At 40.9% G+C, this 15,920-nt stretch overlaps 1 protein-coding gene across 3 annotated transcripts in view; it reads left to right on the top strand.

Annotated features, from left to right (window-relative positions):
- Nucleotides 1-2,109: 2,109 nt before the first annotated feature.
- Nucleotides 2,110-15,920, top strand: part of LOC114553640 (dihydropyridine-sensitive L-type skeletal muscle calcium channel subunit alpha-1) — a 38,401-nt gene continuing 24,590 nt past the window's right edge. For 2 of the 3 annotated variants that reach the window (XR_003692360.1, XM_028574943.1), the window contains exons 1-17: nt 2,110-2,471; nt 3,185-3,290; nt 6,851-6,990; nt 7,277-7,419; nt 7,720-7,872; nt 8,821-9,026; nt 9,424-9,527; nt 9,655-9,800; nt 10,742-10,823; nt 10,925-11,085; nt 12,759-12,984; nt 13,663-13,870; nt 14,586-14,706; nt 14,818-14,932; nt 15,346-15,448; nt 15,536-15,605; nt 15,705-15,837. Coding sequence is in view for 2 of the 3 variants with exons in the window: in XM_028574943.1 (XP_028430744.1) it covers nt 2,284-2,471; nt 3,185-3,290; nt 6,851-6,990; nt 7,277-7,419; nt 7,720-7,872; nt 8,821-9,026; nt 9,424-9,527; nt 9,655-9,800; nt 10,742-10,823; nt 10,925-11,085; nt 12,759-12,984; nt 13,663-13,870; nt 14,586-14,706; nt 14,818-14,932; nt 15,346-15,448; nt 15,536-15,605; nt 15,705-15,837 (2,405 nt within the window). In the remaining variant the exon portion in view is untranslated. Of the gene's footprint in view, nt 2,472-3,184; nt 3,291-6,850; nt 6,991-7,276; nt 7,420-7,719; nt 7,873-8,820; nt 9,027-9,298; nt 9,322-9,423; nt 9,528-9,654; nt 9,801-10,741; nt 10,824-10,924; nt 11,086-12,758; nt 12,985-13,662; nt 13,871-14,585; nt 14,707-14,817; nt 14,933-15,345; nt 15,449-15,535; nt 15,606-15,704; nt 15,838-15,920 lie in introns of those variants that run through there. The other variant, XM_028574944.1, reaches the window with a different exon arrangement.

Raw genomic sequence — 15,920 nt, 5'->3', positions numbered from 1 at the left:
TTTTTAACTAAAAAAATAGCTATAATGTCATATAAATGTCCTTGGGTCAAATTTGACGTTGAAAAAAGTGAAAAATGTTGGAAAAAGCTACAAAAACGCAGGAAAAAAAAATCGACAAAAACATTTTCTTTTTCAACTCTGAAAAAAGTGACCCAAAAAATCGGAAGAAAGTGACAAAAAACATAAAAGAACATTGCCAAAGGTAACACAAACTTGTTAAAAAAAGTGCAATCTTAGTCAGTCAAAATGCAGATAAGAGCTGGGGCCTTCACTTCTGGTTACACACGTGACGCAGAATGTGATGTTCGTAAAGTTAAAAAAGCCTCGCCAGAGTTTGTACCTTCAAGGTTGAAAGCACTTAATTGGAAGTCACTTTGGATAAAAGCGTCAGCTAAATGACAGGTAATGAAAAGTCTAGTCTAGTCTGGTAGGTCTACATCATTCCCACCATGACCGTGTTTTTTTTTTTTCTTCTTTGATTTAAAACAACAAAAACAACACAACAGACATTATTAACAACTGTCTCTTACTTTTTTCTCAAACAACAACAAAACAGACTAAATTATGTGTATTTCACATTTTTTTGGGTAGTTTTTTTGCGCTTTGCTTTCAAACAAAAAGAAAAAAGCATTGAGTTGTGGCTGGATCAAGGTCCACAAAGGCCAATTCTCGTCTTGGCCAATGTTTTTTTTTTTTGGTTTGCAGCCAAAAAGCTGCTTTCATCTGTCTGGATGTCCTCGTCACTGCCCTATGCCTCGTCCATGTCCTTTTCGTGGAAGACCCTGTTGCTAGGTGGTTTGGGAAGGTGGTTCATCATGAATAGAATGGCATCATTGTGACGCCAAACCAACAGATTTTGGGGAAGATGAAGCGTGGCTGTATCTTGCAGCCGTTGGAGCTCTGCCTGGGACATCCCCATGTGCTTGATTAGCAGTGCCAGGTCCTTAAAGGGGATGTAGTCTCCAACCATTATCATTCCCACACAGGAGAGGAATGTCAGGACTTTGGGCGCCTTCTCCCTTCCCAAGTTCTTTGGCAGCCTGGCCATGCAGCACTCCATCCATGGCATGTCACAGCTCCTGTAGCGCCAGGGGCAGAGCGTGGTGGGGGGGCTCATGGGCCTCCAGCACCAAATGTTATCTCAAAAGCCCCTGATCTTTTAGGGTTTTAAAATAGCTTCAACTTTGTGTCATTTCCCTTCAATCTCTCTGACAAATCAATAGAGCGAAAGTTCTATTACTGAAGAAATACTGCCATTCATTCTGTGAACTCTGCTCCAGCGGAGTGTAACAAAAATGGGTTTCAAGTTTAGTAACAGACATGTTTTGCCCCTTTGTAGGTGGCAGCAGTGACAGTTAGTCATCGTCAACATTTGTTGTGTTCTGATTTCAGAATAATGAAGACAATTGGAGAACAATTAGATGTTTCCCCCCAAATGATGTACAGAGTTTTAGGCATTCTATTATCAAATACAATGCCATAAATAGAAAACAAATCTCCTCCCCCTGGTCTGGTCTGAGCCCCGAAAGTTTACAACGTCTGGCTCCGCCCCTGTGTAGCGCTCCAGGTTCTGGCTGTAGCTGAGGGAGCACCTTACCATAGGATACCATAAACATACTCACTGCAACAACTTCTGCAGTCTGGAAACATAATGTGGATAATCATAAAGCAGCAGCCTACAATGTGAGAAGAGCAGTAAAGGAGGCCAAAATGGACAACAGAAAGAAAGTGGAACTACAATTCCAAGAGGGCAATCCCAGAAGCATGTGGCAAGGTCTACTATGAGAGATAACAAACCCACCCCCTCGTTGTCAAGGGCTGATGACAGATTACTGTTCAGTACCGTGTGATCCCTCTTATAAATTATTTTATTTTTGTCATGCCCCGTACTTTTACCCCTCTGTGTCTGGGGGCACACTCACTTTAAAAAAATATCCTATACCCAGACTATATCTGTGCAAATGCCTCTGTTTTCACCCCATGCCACAACAGGCATGCTCATTGTCTATATTTATTCTCTTGACCAAACAGCTGTTGAGTAAACCAATCCCTTACAAGTAGAGGGGACAGCTGCCATTCCACAGAGAGAGACAGAGAAAGAGAGGGAGATCAGTCAAACCATCAGAGAGAGACAGAGTGTGTGACAGAGATGATTGAGACAAGTTGAGAAGGGTTACGGATGAATGGACCTAGTCCAACAGGATTTTGAAGTCTTTGACAGACCTTTTGGAATACCACCTTCAATTTAAATTACATTTGGTTCAATAAACTCTTGAAGCCACAATGGCAGACAGCAGCAGTCCACCATTGTCGTCCTACATCATGGATGAGGAAACTCTGAAGAGAAAACAAAAGGAGAAGCTAAAGAAGCTGATGGCCACAGGAGGCAACCCGAGGCCTGCACGCTCTCTCCTCTTCTTGACACTGAGGAATCCCTTCCGAAGGGCATGCATCAGTATTGTGGAGTGGAAGTATCCTGCAGTAGTAAAAGGGCCTTAGTCAACGGGGCGGCTGGATCAAACACGTTATGTGATTGTTGCTACCGCAGACCATATTTACTTTCGGTAATAGTTAAATGGTGAGCCCAGTTCAGACCAAAGATTGGCGATGAGACGAGTTGAAACTTGCAACTACTTGCAACGCACCTGTCTGCAAGGTTCTGAAAACTGACAGTTTAGACCAGACGCTCAAGACATTGTATCATCTCTATAGCAACGAGTCTCCGTACTTCTGTTCTAACTTCCAACTTTCAGGCTTTTATTTGAAGCTGTATTAGTATAGTGAGTTACATTTCTAGTAGTGATGAATTGGCGAAAACAATAAATCTTTCCGATTACGCTCTCGCTTGCTCGACCATACTGTGTGTTGCCCAAAACTCTGTCATTTCGACCAGTTGACAGTTTGAAACATAGAAATAAAATGGATTATGGATCATTTTATTTCATTTGTTTGTAGCTGACTTTTCTGTTAACTGGAGTCGAGCTGAGACGGGCCGGTTCAGACCGCTGCAACGTTCTAAAATGGATTTGTCTCGTCGCCAATCTTTGGTCCGAACTGGCCTTTAGATGTTTGGCTATTTGTAGCACAGCTGTAGCTGTATGTGTAAGTGTGTCAAAGTGTTGTTTAATTTGTATAATGGGGGGACATCTGGTTGGCATGGAAGCTTCCTATGAATCTCTTTCAGACCTTTTGAAATCATAATCCTTGTGGCCATCTTCGCCAACTGTGTGGCCCTGGCTGTGTACCTGCCCATGCCTGAGGAAGACAGCAACAACACCAACAGCAACTTGGTGCGTCAGCATGCTTGTGTTTGTTATTAAAATATGCTGTGGTTTAGGCCAGTGGTTCCCAAAGTTGGTACCCTGGGCTGCCTTGAGGACGGCCCTTATATCATTGTTTATTTATTGTACGTTTTTAAAAAGGTTTCAACACATTAAAAGAATCTGCGACATTTAAATTATCTACGCTTCATGTCACGTTTTCAAACATGAAAATAGAAGAAAAGAGCATAAATATGAAAACCCTTGTATTAATGGTTTATGACCGGTCAACGAGGGTCGTCTATCGGTAAGATTAGATAAGAAAAACTTTGTCACGAGTGACAGAAATTCGTCTTTGACAGGGCAGGCTCAAATAACAAAATGCATATAACATTGGATACATGAAGAAACTGTGCAAAAACATTGGCAATACGAACAGTGCAAAATGCAAAATAGGGCAAAAAGAAGACTGAACAGAGTGGGAAATGTTGCCTATGCTATGTGTGACTGTTCAGTGTCATGATGGCAGTGGGGATCAGTGTTAGGGAAGTTACTTTTAAAAAGTAGTGTTTGCTCGTAATACGTAACTATACTTAGTTAGCCCCTATGGAAAGTAACTTTCGTTACTTTTACGTTACATTTAAAAGCAGGCGTCTCTGGCAGAGACTGAATTAAGAGTTAATTATACAAAAACTATCTTTGACCATAAAGCCAATCTCTGGTTTATCAGTGAAGTGTCTGAACTCCACTGCAGACTGGATTTTCTCCTCACAGAGGGACGGCTGATTCATTACGAACGAGTCCAGCGCGGGTTGAATGCACATCGGCAGGTACAGTACACGTATGTTAGTGTATGTAATGTCTGTATCGACTTGTACCGGTCGCGCAGCCACAATGGTCCGTGCATTGTCATAGACACATGCAGCCTCTTTTCTGGAAATCGTTGTGTGTCCACGCGATCGACACAAGTCCACTGTGGTCCGCTGCGTGTATAGCCTATGTATGAGCCCATCTCCACGGCATCCATCTGTGAGGTTGTCAGCTTTGTGTCTGCCTGGCATGCTCTGTTTGTAGGACGGCCGATTTAACCGCCAGTCCTCAGCGATGTAGTGGCATGTGTCACGTAGTTCTCAGCTCGGAACGCTGTCCAGCAAAATGCCACAAAGCTGAAAACGCTCTCAAAAGTAAGCGCTGGCTGCTTCTCACTTGCCATGATTGCTCGGCTACCGGCCTCTGTCACGTACCGTGTGGAGCTTGTGAGCGCGCAGCTGAGGAGGCAGTGTCACTGTCAAATCTGTCCCTGGTAAAAGTAACGTTGCGCCGAATTGAAAAAGGAACTACGTTTCGTTACCAAATTTTCAGTTGTAACGCGTTACGCGTTACACACAACACTGGTAAGGATGAAGGATTTTTTTGTATATGTTTTTACGTGCCAACAGGACTTTGTAATGTCAACCTGATGGCAGTAACTGAAAGGAAGGGGTGGGTGGTATTGTGTGATGGTTAGAAAATAAAATCTAAATTAGCATCCCTACTTCAAACAATTTGTTTCTTAGCACTTGAGCCTTTGTTGAGAGACGGTTGCCATCCAGTTCCTGGTTTCATGGGCTAGAAGTTGGGTGGGTAACGACTCTTTTCTGAAGCCAATAAACGTCCCGCACAGATGATAGAGAGGGATTTTTTTTTTGTATTAGTCCATGCATCAATTTTTTAGGATAACACTGCATATTATACGTTGAAGAAAAACAAGTAATCATTTTTTGAAGAACAAACATTTGTTAGATAAACACAAACCTTGTCCAGGTCTGCAATGATTTCCTAATCGTTTGGGAGGAGTTGTGATCTAGCTGCTGCATTAACTTGGATCTCAGTGAGACAGTGGCGGTGCAAGCAAACTCTGTTTCAAACTACAGTTTTTAGTATATTATATTGTCAACCATTGTTGAATTTAAGCCAAAATTGCTCAGAGCAGCTTTATTTGTATACAAACAGACATTAGCCTCATACATATTAATTTTAACTTGATATTGGCAAAAAGTGTTCAGAATGTACCATCATAAGACGGTCTAGAGATAGCTTAAGTTTTTTGACCTGTAAAAATACAAACTACAGCACACATTAAATTCAAGAGGTTTATTTGTGTACAATCTGACAAACTGAAGGGTGCACATTCACTGACAATTCACAAGTCCAACTGAAATTAATTACATATTTTTTTGTCTGCTACAGCATACATGTCTTCTCTGTAAATTACACGTCTTTTACTCTCCCTTGAGAAACTTTATTCACCTTAACCCATCGTTAGGGAATCAATCAACCAATCAATCAACATAAGTAAATAAACCTTTAATTATTTCAAACTTATTCAGATTTTCTTTTAACTTAAGCGATGCATTTTAATCACCCTCAGTATTTACAAATAACCTTGAGTAATGTCAAGGTCCATCTATGTTTGAAATTAATACATTCATCAAATATCTCTTACAGTAGTTCTCAATGAAATCATGTCGGAGAAGAAATATAATCCTGGAGACTTTACAGACATGGCTTCAAGTCTAAAGCCCTATTTGCCCGGGATTAGTATCATCTGGGGAATTTGCCTGATTTAGAAATTAGCCCCCCAAATCTGAGTTTAGTGTGGTGCATTACCACGGGATAAGTGTAGTCTGTGATTTTACTTGTATTTACTGACTTATCTGTATCCTGAGAGTTGGTTACCTGGAGGCGCGCAGGTCATTTGCGGGAGAATTTTTACTTTACAAATTACAGACATGGATGATTTGCACTAGGATAAGATCACAGACAACCTCCGTAATTATTACAAATGACTAGAGGTCACCAGGTAATACTAACTCTGTGTGAATATGTCTTTATTAATGATTTAACTCTCTTGGGCTTTAAGTGGCCAGTATCCAGAATGCCTCCCTCTTAAACTTGATTTATGGTTCTGGGTTGAATGTACGCCGTAGGTAAGTACGTAGGTCCGTACGTGTAGATACAGACCCTACGCTGTAGCCTTACATGTATACCTCCCCAGAAATGTAACTACACGTTACACTTTAAATGTAACTACACATTAAATTTCGTTGTTGTTTCCCGGAACAACACACAGAGAGCAGAAGGTGATAGGTAAAGCTCACGCGTCCAGACTAAGGACAAGGATCCAAGGACAATATTAGGCTCATATATCAGTTTAACTCTCGTGAAGGGCACGTCATGGATGGCATGCATTTAAAATAGCTTCTTGTGGAATGGGAGAGGCAATAAATCATTGGCGTGTGAGTTTGTAAGTGATATGAATAGACAAGTAGATTAGTGTGACTTGCAACATTAAACTCTCATGAAGAAATATAAGTAGGGGAGGTGATTTCACTACTCAACCAACAGTCCAAGTACAACAATGGAAATAACTCAAGAACTTTATAGCTTCATCCTGTCACAGTCTGACATGTTTTATTTGTATAAATATATCATAATGTTGTCAATAAATTATAACAAAAACCTACGCATGAAATAACACTACTAGAAGTTATTTGACGCCAAAATTACGAGTAACACAGATTCAAACAAAAGCCGTTGTTGTTTTACAGGAAAGCCTGGAGTACATCTTCCTCATCATCTTCTCGATAGAGTGTTTTCTGAAGATTGTTGCCTATGGATTTCTTTTTCATGCAGATGCATACTTAAGAAACTGCTGGAACATTTTGGACTTTGTTTGTGTATCCGTTGGGTAAGTTGATAAGTTGTGTTGAGCCCACTTAGTTCTTTAGTTCAGTATTTTAATGTTCTGAATGGCATGGAGCATGAAGGCTCACTGTTTCTGTCCGCACATGCCATGTGTTTGATGCGGGACTTGGTTCCATTCTCTTTGGATTTTGTGTACAGTCAGGGAAAATGTTCCCTGCTTCTTACAGTGTATTCTGGGAACTATGAATGTCCAAAGCAACCGTGTTGGCAACCATCTGATATCTTGATATCAGAGAAAAAAAATCATGTTTTCTTTTTTATCCCTTTAGCTTGTTCACTGTGGTTGTGGATGCCATTAACCATATCAGTGGAGTGGAGGCTCCAGTAGGAGAAAAAGGTGGAGGCTTTGACATGAAAGCTCTGCGGGCATTCAGAGTTCTCCGACCACTTAGACTGGTCTCTGGAGTACCAAGTGAGTAACTGCTCTGGCGTTGAAACAGAGACTTTGCACAATTAAACAATATAATTTCATCATGCTGTAAGTTCATTTTTCTTTTTGTTGTTAATTTATTATTAGTAGGAATATAGGTTTATGTCAATGTTCTACAGTCATGTGGCAGCCTGAGGCAATGTTTTATTTCACTAACAGTTATTAACCGTAGGGGATTGATTGCTTGCTTGGTGAAAACATATTGTATTGTGATACATGTTTTGTACATTTTTATTTTTTTGTAAAAATACTGATTTAATATATTTATGTTTTCCCCCTCAGGCCTTCAAGTGGTGATGAACTCCATCTTGAAGTCCATGCTTCCTCTTTTTCACATCACCCTACTGGTCCTTTTCATGGTCACCATTTACTCCATTATGGGATTGGAGCTCTTCAAGTGCAAAATGCACAAGACCTGCTACTACACAGGCACAAGTACAGTATGCAGCACAACAGGATTATATATGGCAGTAATCTAACTATAAATGTGTGTGTGTGAGTGTGTGTGTCTGGCTGTCTGTCCTTTGCATATCTCTACAACCGTTTATCCGATCTACTTCACACTTGGCACATGTATTGCCGGGTACCCAAGGACGTGCCGTGTCAAATGTGGTTCCTGCTTACACTGGTACATTACTGGGATGAAGTTTAGTTTACAGCAGTTTAGTACAGCATTTGAAAACCTCTCCTAAATACTTTACTCTTTTGTATGGGAAGGCTGAGACCTGAACACTGAGTGCCCCTGAATTTAAGGATTAAGTTTACTTTTTTGCAGATTCATTTTGTAAACCATCAAATCATTTCAGATTAGACAAGGTGTATGAGGTAGTGAGGACACTGGTCTGGCAACATACAGAAGGAGATCCTCAGCGTATTAGGAAATCTTCTGTGTAATATTGCTCCATAATACTTGGCACTGACGGATAGATGCTGCAAGTAGTTCTATTGCAAGCGGGAGGAGTAGTGGGGACACCGGCACCCCTGGCACGTACCCCTGCGTAATGGAAAGCATTTCAAATGTGAGTCATTAGTATGGACATATTGCAGCATTGGTACTTTGGGAACGAATGTATGTCACAAATGTACTAGAAGAGGATTGAAGCCTTGGTCCGATATTATAATTGTAATAATGCAATTACATAAATATAGTAGAAAATGTGCAGAATCCTAAAAAGAGAGTGTATGAACATACTCGCTTATGAATAACAAGTAAGTTTCATGTAGTGAAAAGCACTGGTAGGAGATTTGTACTCTGTATTGAACAATACTGAATTTAGGTGGAGTTGGCATTGGGGGGTAAAAGTCAGATAGGTGCTACAGTACCATGTGCACAATACATGCACACAAAGATCAACCTAACCATAACCCTCCTGTGGCCTTCAGATATCATTGCTACAGTGGAGAATGAGAAGCCAGCTCCATGTGCCCAAGCAGGGAATGGTCGGCGGTGTAACATCAATGGCACCGAGTGCCGAGCTGGGTGGCCAGGCCCAAACCAAGGAATCACCCACTTTGACAACCTAGGCTTTTCTATGCTGACTGTCTACCAGTGTATCACCACACAAGGTTGGACAGACATCCTCTACTGGGTAAGGTATAGAGCGCAACAGTGACCGCATACTTTTTTAACGGCTCTGGTTCCGGAAGGATTTTCCCAATTCAATATCTCTGTTGACGTTTCATTAAATACTAACAAGTTTGAAGCCTGGAACCAAGCCAACCATCTACGAGATGAATCATGACCATAAAACATGTCATTGGGTGCAAAATAACATTTTGAAAACAACAAAAAAGGCAAAGGTACAAGACTGTGTACAAAAACGATCATAGACTTCAATGGTAGCAGCTTGCTGGCCGTTTGCGGGTGCGGTTAACATTTCCATGGTAACAGCGAGTTTCACCAATTATTACAAACGTTATTACAAAATGCAAGTTAGACTTACCTATTTATTTAATAAATACATAAAGGTGTGCTTTGTCTGACAGGTAAATGATGCTATAGGAATGGAATGGCCATGGATCTTTTTCACCACACTCATCCTGGTTGGCTCCTTCTTCGTACTCAATCTGGTTCTGGGTGTGCTCAGTGGGTATGAATACCCTAAACCTAACTACTACCAATTTATTTCTTTAGCAATCGTTAGTGTCTGCACTTCACATTGCTTCTACGTGTGTTCTGTCTTTTTAGTTCTGATTGGTTGTCTTGTTTCCCACTAGTGAGTTCACAAAAGAGCGAGAAAAGGCCAAGTCCCGTGGAGAGTTTCAGAAGCTGAGGGAAACCCAGCAGCTAGATGAGGACCTCAAGGGCTATATGGAGTGGATCACTCAGGCCGAGGTCATGGACAATGACCAGGAGGGACAGGGTAAGACACAAGACACAGAATACAATGGCTGGTGAATAAATAAGAGAATGGAATAAAATGCAAAGGAACTGCCTGGAATGTTTTTGCAGATGTGAGAAATGACTAGTTGATTGACTTCACTATAAATTTCAATAAGGGTTGCTCGATTATGTAAAAAATCATAATCACAACTATTTTGGCCAATATTGAAATCACAGTTATTTAACACGATGACCCATTGACTTTTGGAAAGTAAGTACGTGGTTAACATCAGTGACATGATTTGAGCTGTTGCAGAGTTTTGACTCTAAATGTAACATTATTGTTAGCTAACTCATTGTAAACTTTGGCTGCTGACTCATTATCTGTTAATTGTAACGTTACTGTTAACATTTAACAGGCCAATTTTAGCTAACTGGTAACGTTGCCAATAACTTTAACAAGCTAAGAGCCAAAACTTAATCTTGATTAAAATTTGATTAATTGCACAGTCCTAATATCAATAATGTCAATATCATTTTTATGTAGTGCTGTGTTGTGTGGTTGAGCTTCACTACACTACATGAGTGTGGTGAAGAACCCCCCCCCCACATACCACACTATTCAGAGAGCATAAATGAATTTAATGCTTTTTCATGCATAAATTCATGATAATTCATATACCGTTATTATTATAAAGTGTTAGTGCCTTTTGTTTCTCAAAAAACAAGGCAACCATTTTTTGATAGTTTGATTTTCAATTGGAACTAAAAATAGATTTTTACAGCAGTTTTTTTTGGGGGGGGGATTTAGCAAAGTAGTGCTTTAATGCTGTAAAATATGTTTAATTGTACAATGGGGTATCTGCATGTAGTTGGTGTATGAGTATGCTTCTATAAAAGAACAAAGCTGACTGTGTGTGTGTGTGTGTGTGTGTGTGTGTGTGTGTGTGTGTGTGTGTGTGTGTGTGTGTTTCTCATCAGGCCTGCTTATCACAGAAAATGGAGGATCAGAGACCGGAAGTGTCGGCAAAATGGACACAATGCAGCTGATCATCTATTACTAGTCAGCACTTTACTGTAGTACTCTTTACAGTATGGAACAGTTAACATTATGTGATATTTTATGGGTCATTTTCAACTTATCTTTCTTCCTCTTCTGTGCAGTAAGCTGGCTCGTAAGTGGAATCGTTGGTTACGCCGTAAATGCAGAGTTTATGTTAAGTCCAAACTGTTCTACTGGTGGGTGATCATGCTCGTCTTCCTCAATACGCTGGCCATCGCAACCGAACACCACAAACAGTCTCAGAGTCTCACCAACTGGCAAGGTCACAGCATTACACACCTTACATGCCGACATGCATTTAATCCTGTGTTAGGTACGTGACAGTTACTGTTTCTACCTTCCCAGTCAACAAACGCTGATCAGCTGATCTCAATTGGGTTTTTGTGTTTTGGTTACTTATAACTGTGGTAATTTATAAATATTAAAAGTGGAACCTTAATTGATTCTGTAAGGGATTTTGTTGCTGGATTTACTTCAGCTAAAACGCCAAAGAACGTTTGTTGCTACCCCCCTTAATTTACTGTTTTCGGTCAAATTTGACCGCTCTTATTTCATTATAGATGCCAATAAAAATGACAAAAAATATTAATATAACATTTATGGTAAAAGTGTACATGTGTGTGTGTGTTTGTGTATGTTTGTGTGGGTGCGTGGGTGTGTGCGTCTCTTTGTGTGCATGCATGCATGTGTGTGTGAACATTGGTGGTTCACATGAACAAATTGCAACATGACACATGAACTGTGTGTGTATGTGTGTGTGTGTGTGTATCTGTCTGTTTGTGGGTGTGTGTGTTTCTGTGTGTGTGTGCATGCATTTGTGTGCGAACATTGGTGGTTCACATGCACAAATGGCAACATGACAACATGAACTGACAACATGAAGTATGTGTGTGTGTGAGTGTGTGTGTGTGAGTGTACATGTGTGTTTGTGTGTGTCTGTGTGTGTGTGTGTATCTGTCTGCTTGTGGGTGTGTGTGTTTCTGTGTGTGTGTGTGCATGCATGAGTGTGCGAACATTGGTGGTTCACATGCGCAAGTGACAACATGAACTGACAACATGAAGTATGTGTGTGTGTGTGTGTGTGAGTGAAACTGTGTGTGTGTGTGTGTGTGTGTGAGTGGGTGTACATGTGTGTGTATGTGTGTGTATGTATGTGTGCCTGCTTGTGTGTGTGTGTGTGTGTGGCTGTGTGTGTTTTTGTGTGTGCATGCATGTGTGTGCAAACATTGGTGGTTCACATGCGCAAGTGACAACATGAACTGACAACATGAAGTATGTGTGTGTGTGTGTGAGTGAAAATGTGTGTGTGTGTGTGTGTGTGTGTGTGTGTGTGTGAATGGGTGTACATGTGTGTGTATGTGTGTGTATGTATGTGTGCCTGCTTGTGTGTGTGTGTGTGTGTGGCTGTGTGTGTTTCTGTGTGTGCATGCATGTGTGTGCGAACATTGGTGCTTCACACGCACAAATGGCAAATTGCAGTCATGGTGCAGTGTCTCTTGCAAATGGAAGCTTTGCACCTGTGAATGGGTACACAAGCACAGGAATGTTGTAGGAGTGTGTGTATGGAGATGTCTTTTCCAGATCTCCTGGATGAAAATTATACTCTTTTCCATTCATTTCCTATGGCGGTCATTTTTGACCGTAAACAAAAGAAGTGTGATTATTATTATTATAGACACGATAACAGATTGACTTAACAAATTAGTGCGTTAAAAAGTCCATAGTAAAAATAGCCTTTCAGATTTGAAAACAGAAATTGAGGGATTTTTTATTAAAAATGTATAAAACTATTCATATGGCATGCTCCAAACTCCATATTTTCCTTGCTGTTGACTACTGACACACTCTATAAATAACTATATTTGTTTGTCTTTTTCTTTTTCTCATTATGTCTCTTGCCTTCCTCTTCATACTGTTGGCCCCGACAATCAACAGACACTGCCAATAAGCTTCTGCTGTCTATGTTTGCCCTGGAGATGTTCATGAAGATGTATGCTCTAGGCTTACCTTCTTACTTCATCTCACTATTCAATCGCTTTGACTGCTTCGTGGTGTCCACCGGCATTATGGAGCTCATCCTTGTCCACATGGGCATCATGTCAATCATGGGCATTTCTGTGCTGCGCTGCATACGCCTGCTCCGCCTGCTCAAAGTCACCAGGTAACATATATATTTGTTAGAGGTGTCACGATTTTGAAAATCGATCAAAATGAGCTTTTGAATTTAAAGCTATAGTGCGTAGTTTCTGTCGCCCCCATGAGGAATTCTAAGTAATGACAACAACACTGCCGCCGCATCCACATGACGCAAGCCTTCGGTGATCTAGCACCATCGCCACCCCTCTCCCACGCGGTTGCTAGTAGCGTTTACCACGTCAAATCAAGGAGGGATGATGGACTCTTCAGAAGAGGTAATTACCTTGTAATTTCTATGTCCTCTCCTCCTCTACTTGCGGACATCTGAATAAGAAAAAAGACACACAGGGTAATGTTAACTTAGCAGTAGCCTGCAGCTGCTATTTTCCCGACACCATGGCCACTACCAGAGTCGGAGATAACAGAGAAACAGCAGAACTGAAAAATAGTGCGTTAATGTGCACCTCTTTAAACTAATGGTGCATTCAATTTTCTTTTCTAAAAATAACCTTTTAATTGAAATTAATAGAATCGTGACCTTAAAATCAAAAGTCAAATTGAATCAGGGATTTGGAGAATCGTGATACCCCTAATATTTATACATGTATGTAAGTTACAAATCCTTTGTTGTAGGCACATTTTATGATTAAATACAACTGGCAGAATAACTGATGACCTATCCATTTGATGTTGTGTGCCCTAGATACTGGACATCTCTCAGTAATCTGGTGGCTTCCCTCTTGAACTCGGTCCGTTCCATTGCCTGCTTGCTGCTGCTCCTCTTCCTTTTCATTGTCATCTTCTCCCTGCTGGGTATGCAGGTGTTTGGAGGGAAGTTCAACTTTCCTAACCAACCAAAACCCCGCAGCACCTTTGACAGCTTCCCTCAGGCCCTCATCACTGTGTTCCAGGTACAATCAGGACCACTAATCATTAATTGATTCTCAAAAATAGAGTTGAAATATTTAAAAAATCATAATTATGCAGTAAATTAACTTCTTTCTCTGATTGTTTTCCTTATGAAAAAAAAAGTAATGTGGATAATGTGATGCTAATGTTAGCTTATATTCCGTGCTGCAGTTATGTCTTCCGACAGCAACCCTGCTGGAGGCATTTAAAGGTTTCTCCTGAAATTCCAACACATTCTTATTCGTAGTGCTGCAAAAGGCGACGCCTGGTCAGGTACCTTAGTGTTTGTTACTGATGCACTTTTTGACGCTCTGGATTGGAACCAATTTGGCATCATTTTTCAATGTGCAGGGTAAAGCCACTTAGTTAGGGTTAGGGAAAGATTGTGGGTGGGCTTAAAAATGCACGTTTAACTGACATGCGGCACAAGAACGAGACATGTACCCCGGTCTCCTGGGTGAAAGTCCTTCATTGTTCCCATCCTGCTTCCTTACGCAGAATTTCGTTCTTTCTTACTACTCGCTACCCTTGTCGCTAAAGGGTGCCTTTTGCATTGGTATCTGACGCTGACAGCCACTGATGAAGTGTCAGTTTTTGACGAGTTGGGAATGAAAAACATTATTCACTGTTGTAAAAAGACACACAAGCTGCAGCTTTGAAAAGTTCACGATATTGTTGGTATTTTGTTGTAGTATTGTTAAATGATGTGCGTTTTAGATCCTGACAGGTGAGGACTGGAATGCTGTCATGTATGATGGCATCATGGCTCATGGAGGACCCACCATGCCGGGTATCCTAGTCAGCATCTACTTCATCATCCTCTTCGTCTGTGGAAATTGTATCCTTAAAGAGTGAGTGTGAGTGTCTTTAACCAAGATTAAACTCCAACCATAACAACCACAGTTCAGTTCAAATCACTGTCATAATCTTTGACTCCCCTGTCATTCAGTCATCCTTCTAAATGTCTTCCTGGCCATTGCCGTTGATAATTTGGCAGAGGCTGAGTCTTTGACTTTGGCACAGAAAGAAAAAGCAGAAGAGAAAAAGCGCAAGAAAGCACTAAGGTAAGTCTTCCTAAATGCTAAAAATAAAACATATTTATTTCAATACCTATGTGTTCATGTTCTGTACTTGCAAGCTTAACTATAAAGACAGAGTGCATTTAAGTCCTGCCCCCACCGGAGGGGAAAATGAATCACTCTCTATGGACTCGTATTGCGGGAAGATGCCTCCTCGTCATTTACATCTGCTAGCAAACAACAGAAAAAGGCCTAAAAGCTGCTTAAACCCTGTTGTACAGCCATCTCATGTCCATAATTCCTACAATGATTGTGTACAATATGGTGTAAATTTACAATATGTAACATAAAGTTGTTACTCAGAACAACATGATGATTTACCGTAAGTAAAATATTGCATTTTTCTTTAACGTCACAAGCCAACAACCAGTTGAATCAACCACTCTGTTGATTTATAGGGCCAACATGCCTGACAAGGCATCAGAGGAGAAAGCCAATCTGGCAAAGAAGTTGGCTGAGCAAAGGGCCAAGGGTGTAGAGGGCATCCCTACAACTGCCAAGGTGAGGCATCCAAGAGCATTCATCGGCCATGTAAATATATCTGTTCCCCTTTCTTACTTTTCAACTATTTAATTTTCAAATCTGCAGCTCAAAATCGACGAGTTTGAGTCTAATGTCAATGAGATCAAAGACCCATTCCCTCCAGCAGACTTTCCTGGTAAATCCCAATGGCTCCATACAGAATTTTTAATCATACTAATCCAAACTCAGAGGTACGAAAGTCCTCTGCTAATCCATCAATTTTTCTGTTGGCTAGGTGATGATGAGGAGGAGGACCCTAATATCCCAGAAAGCCCTAGACCTCGTCCAATGGCAGATCTGCAGTTGAAGGAGGAAGCGGTGCCGATGCCAGAAGCCAGCTCATTCTTCATCTTTGGACCTCAGAACAAGTATGATAACGGTGATTGTTGGGGATTGATGGTAATGAAAATGTAGGATTAATACATGAAATGAAAGTGGAGTGGGGCTCAGG

This window comes from Perca flavescens, chromosome 4 (genome assembly GCF_004354835.1).
Source record: "Perca flavescens isolate YP-PL-M2 chromosome 4, PFLA_1.0, whole genome shotgun sequence".
Classification (NCBI taxonomy): Eukaryota; Metazoa; Chordata; class Actinopteri; order Perciformes; family Percidae; genus Perca; species Perca flavescens.
The sequence above is the reverse complement of the archived record's forward strand: the minus strand, read 5'-3'. Positions and strand labels throughout refer to the sequence as shown.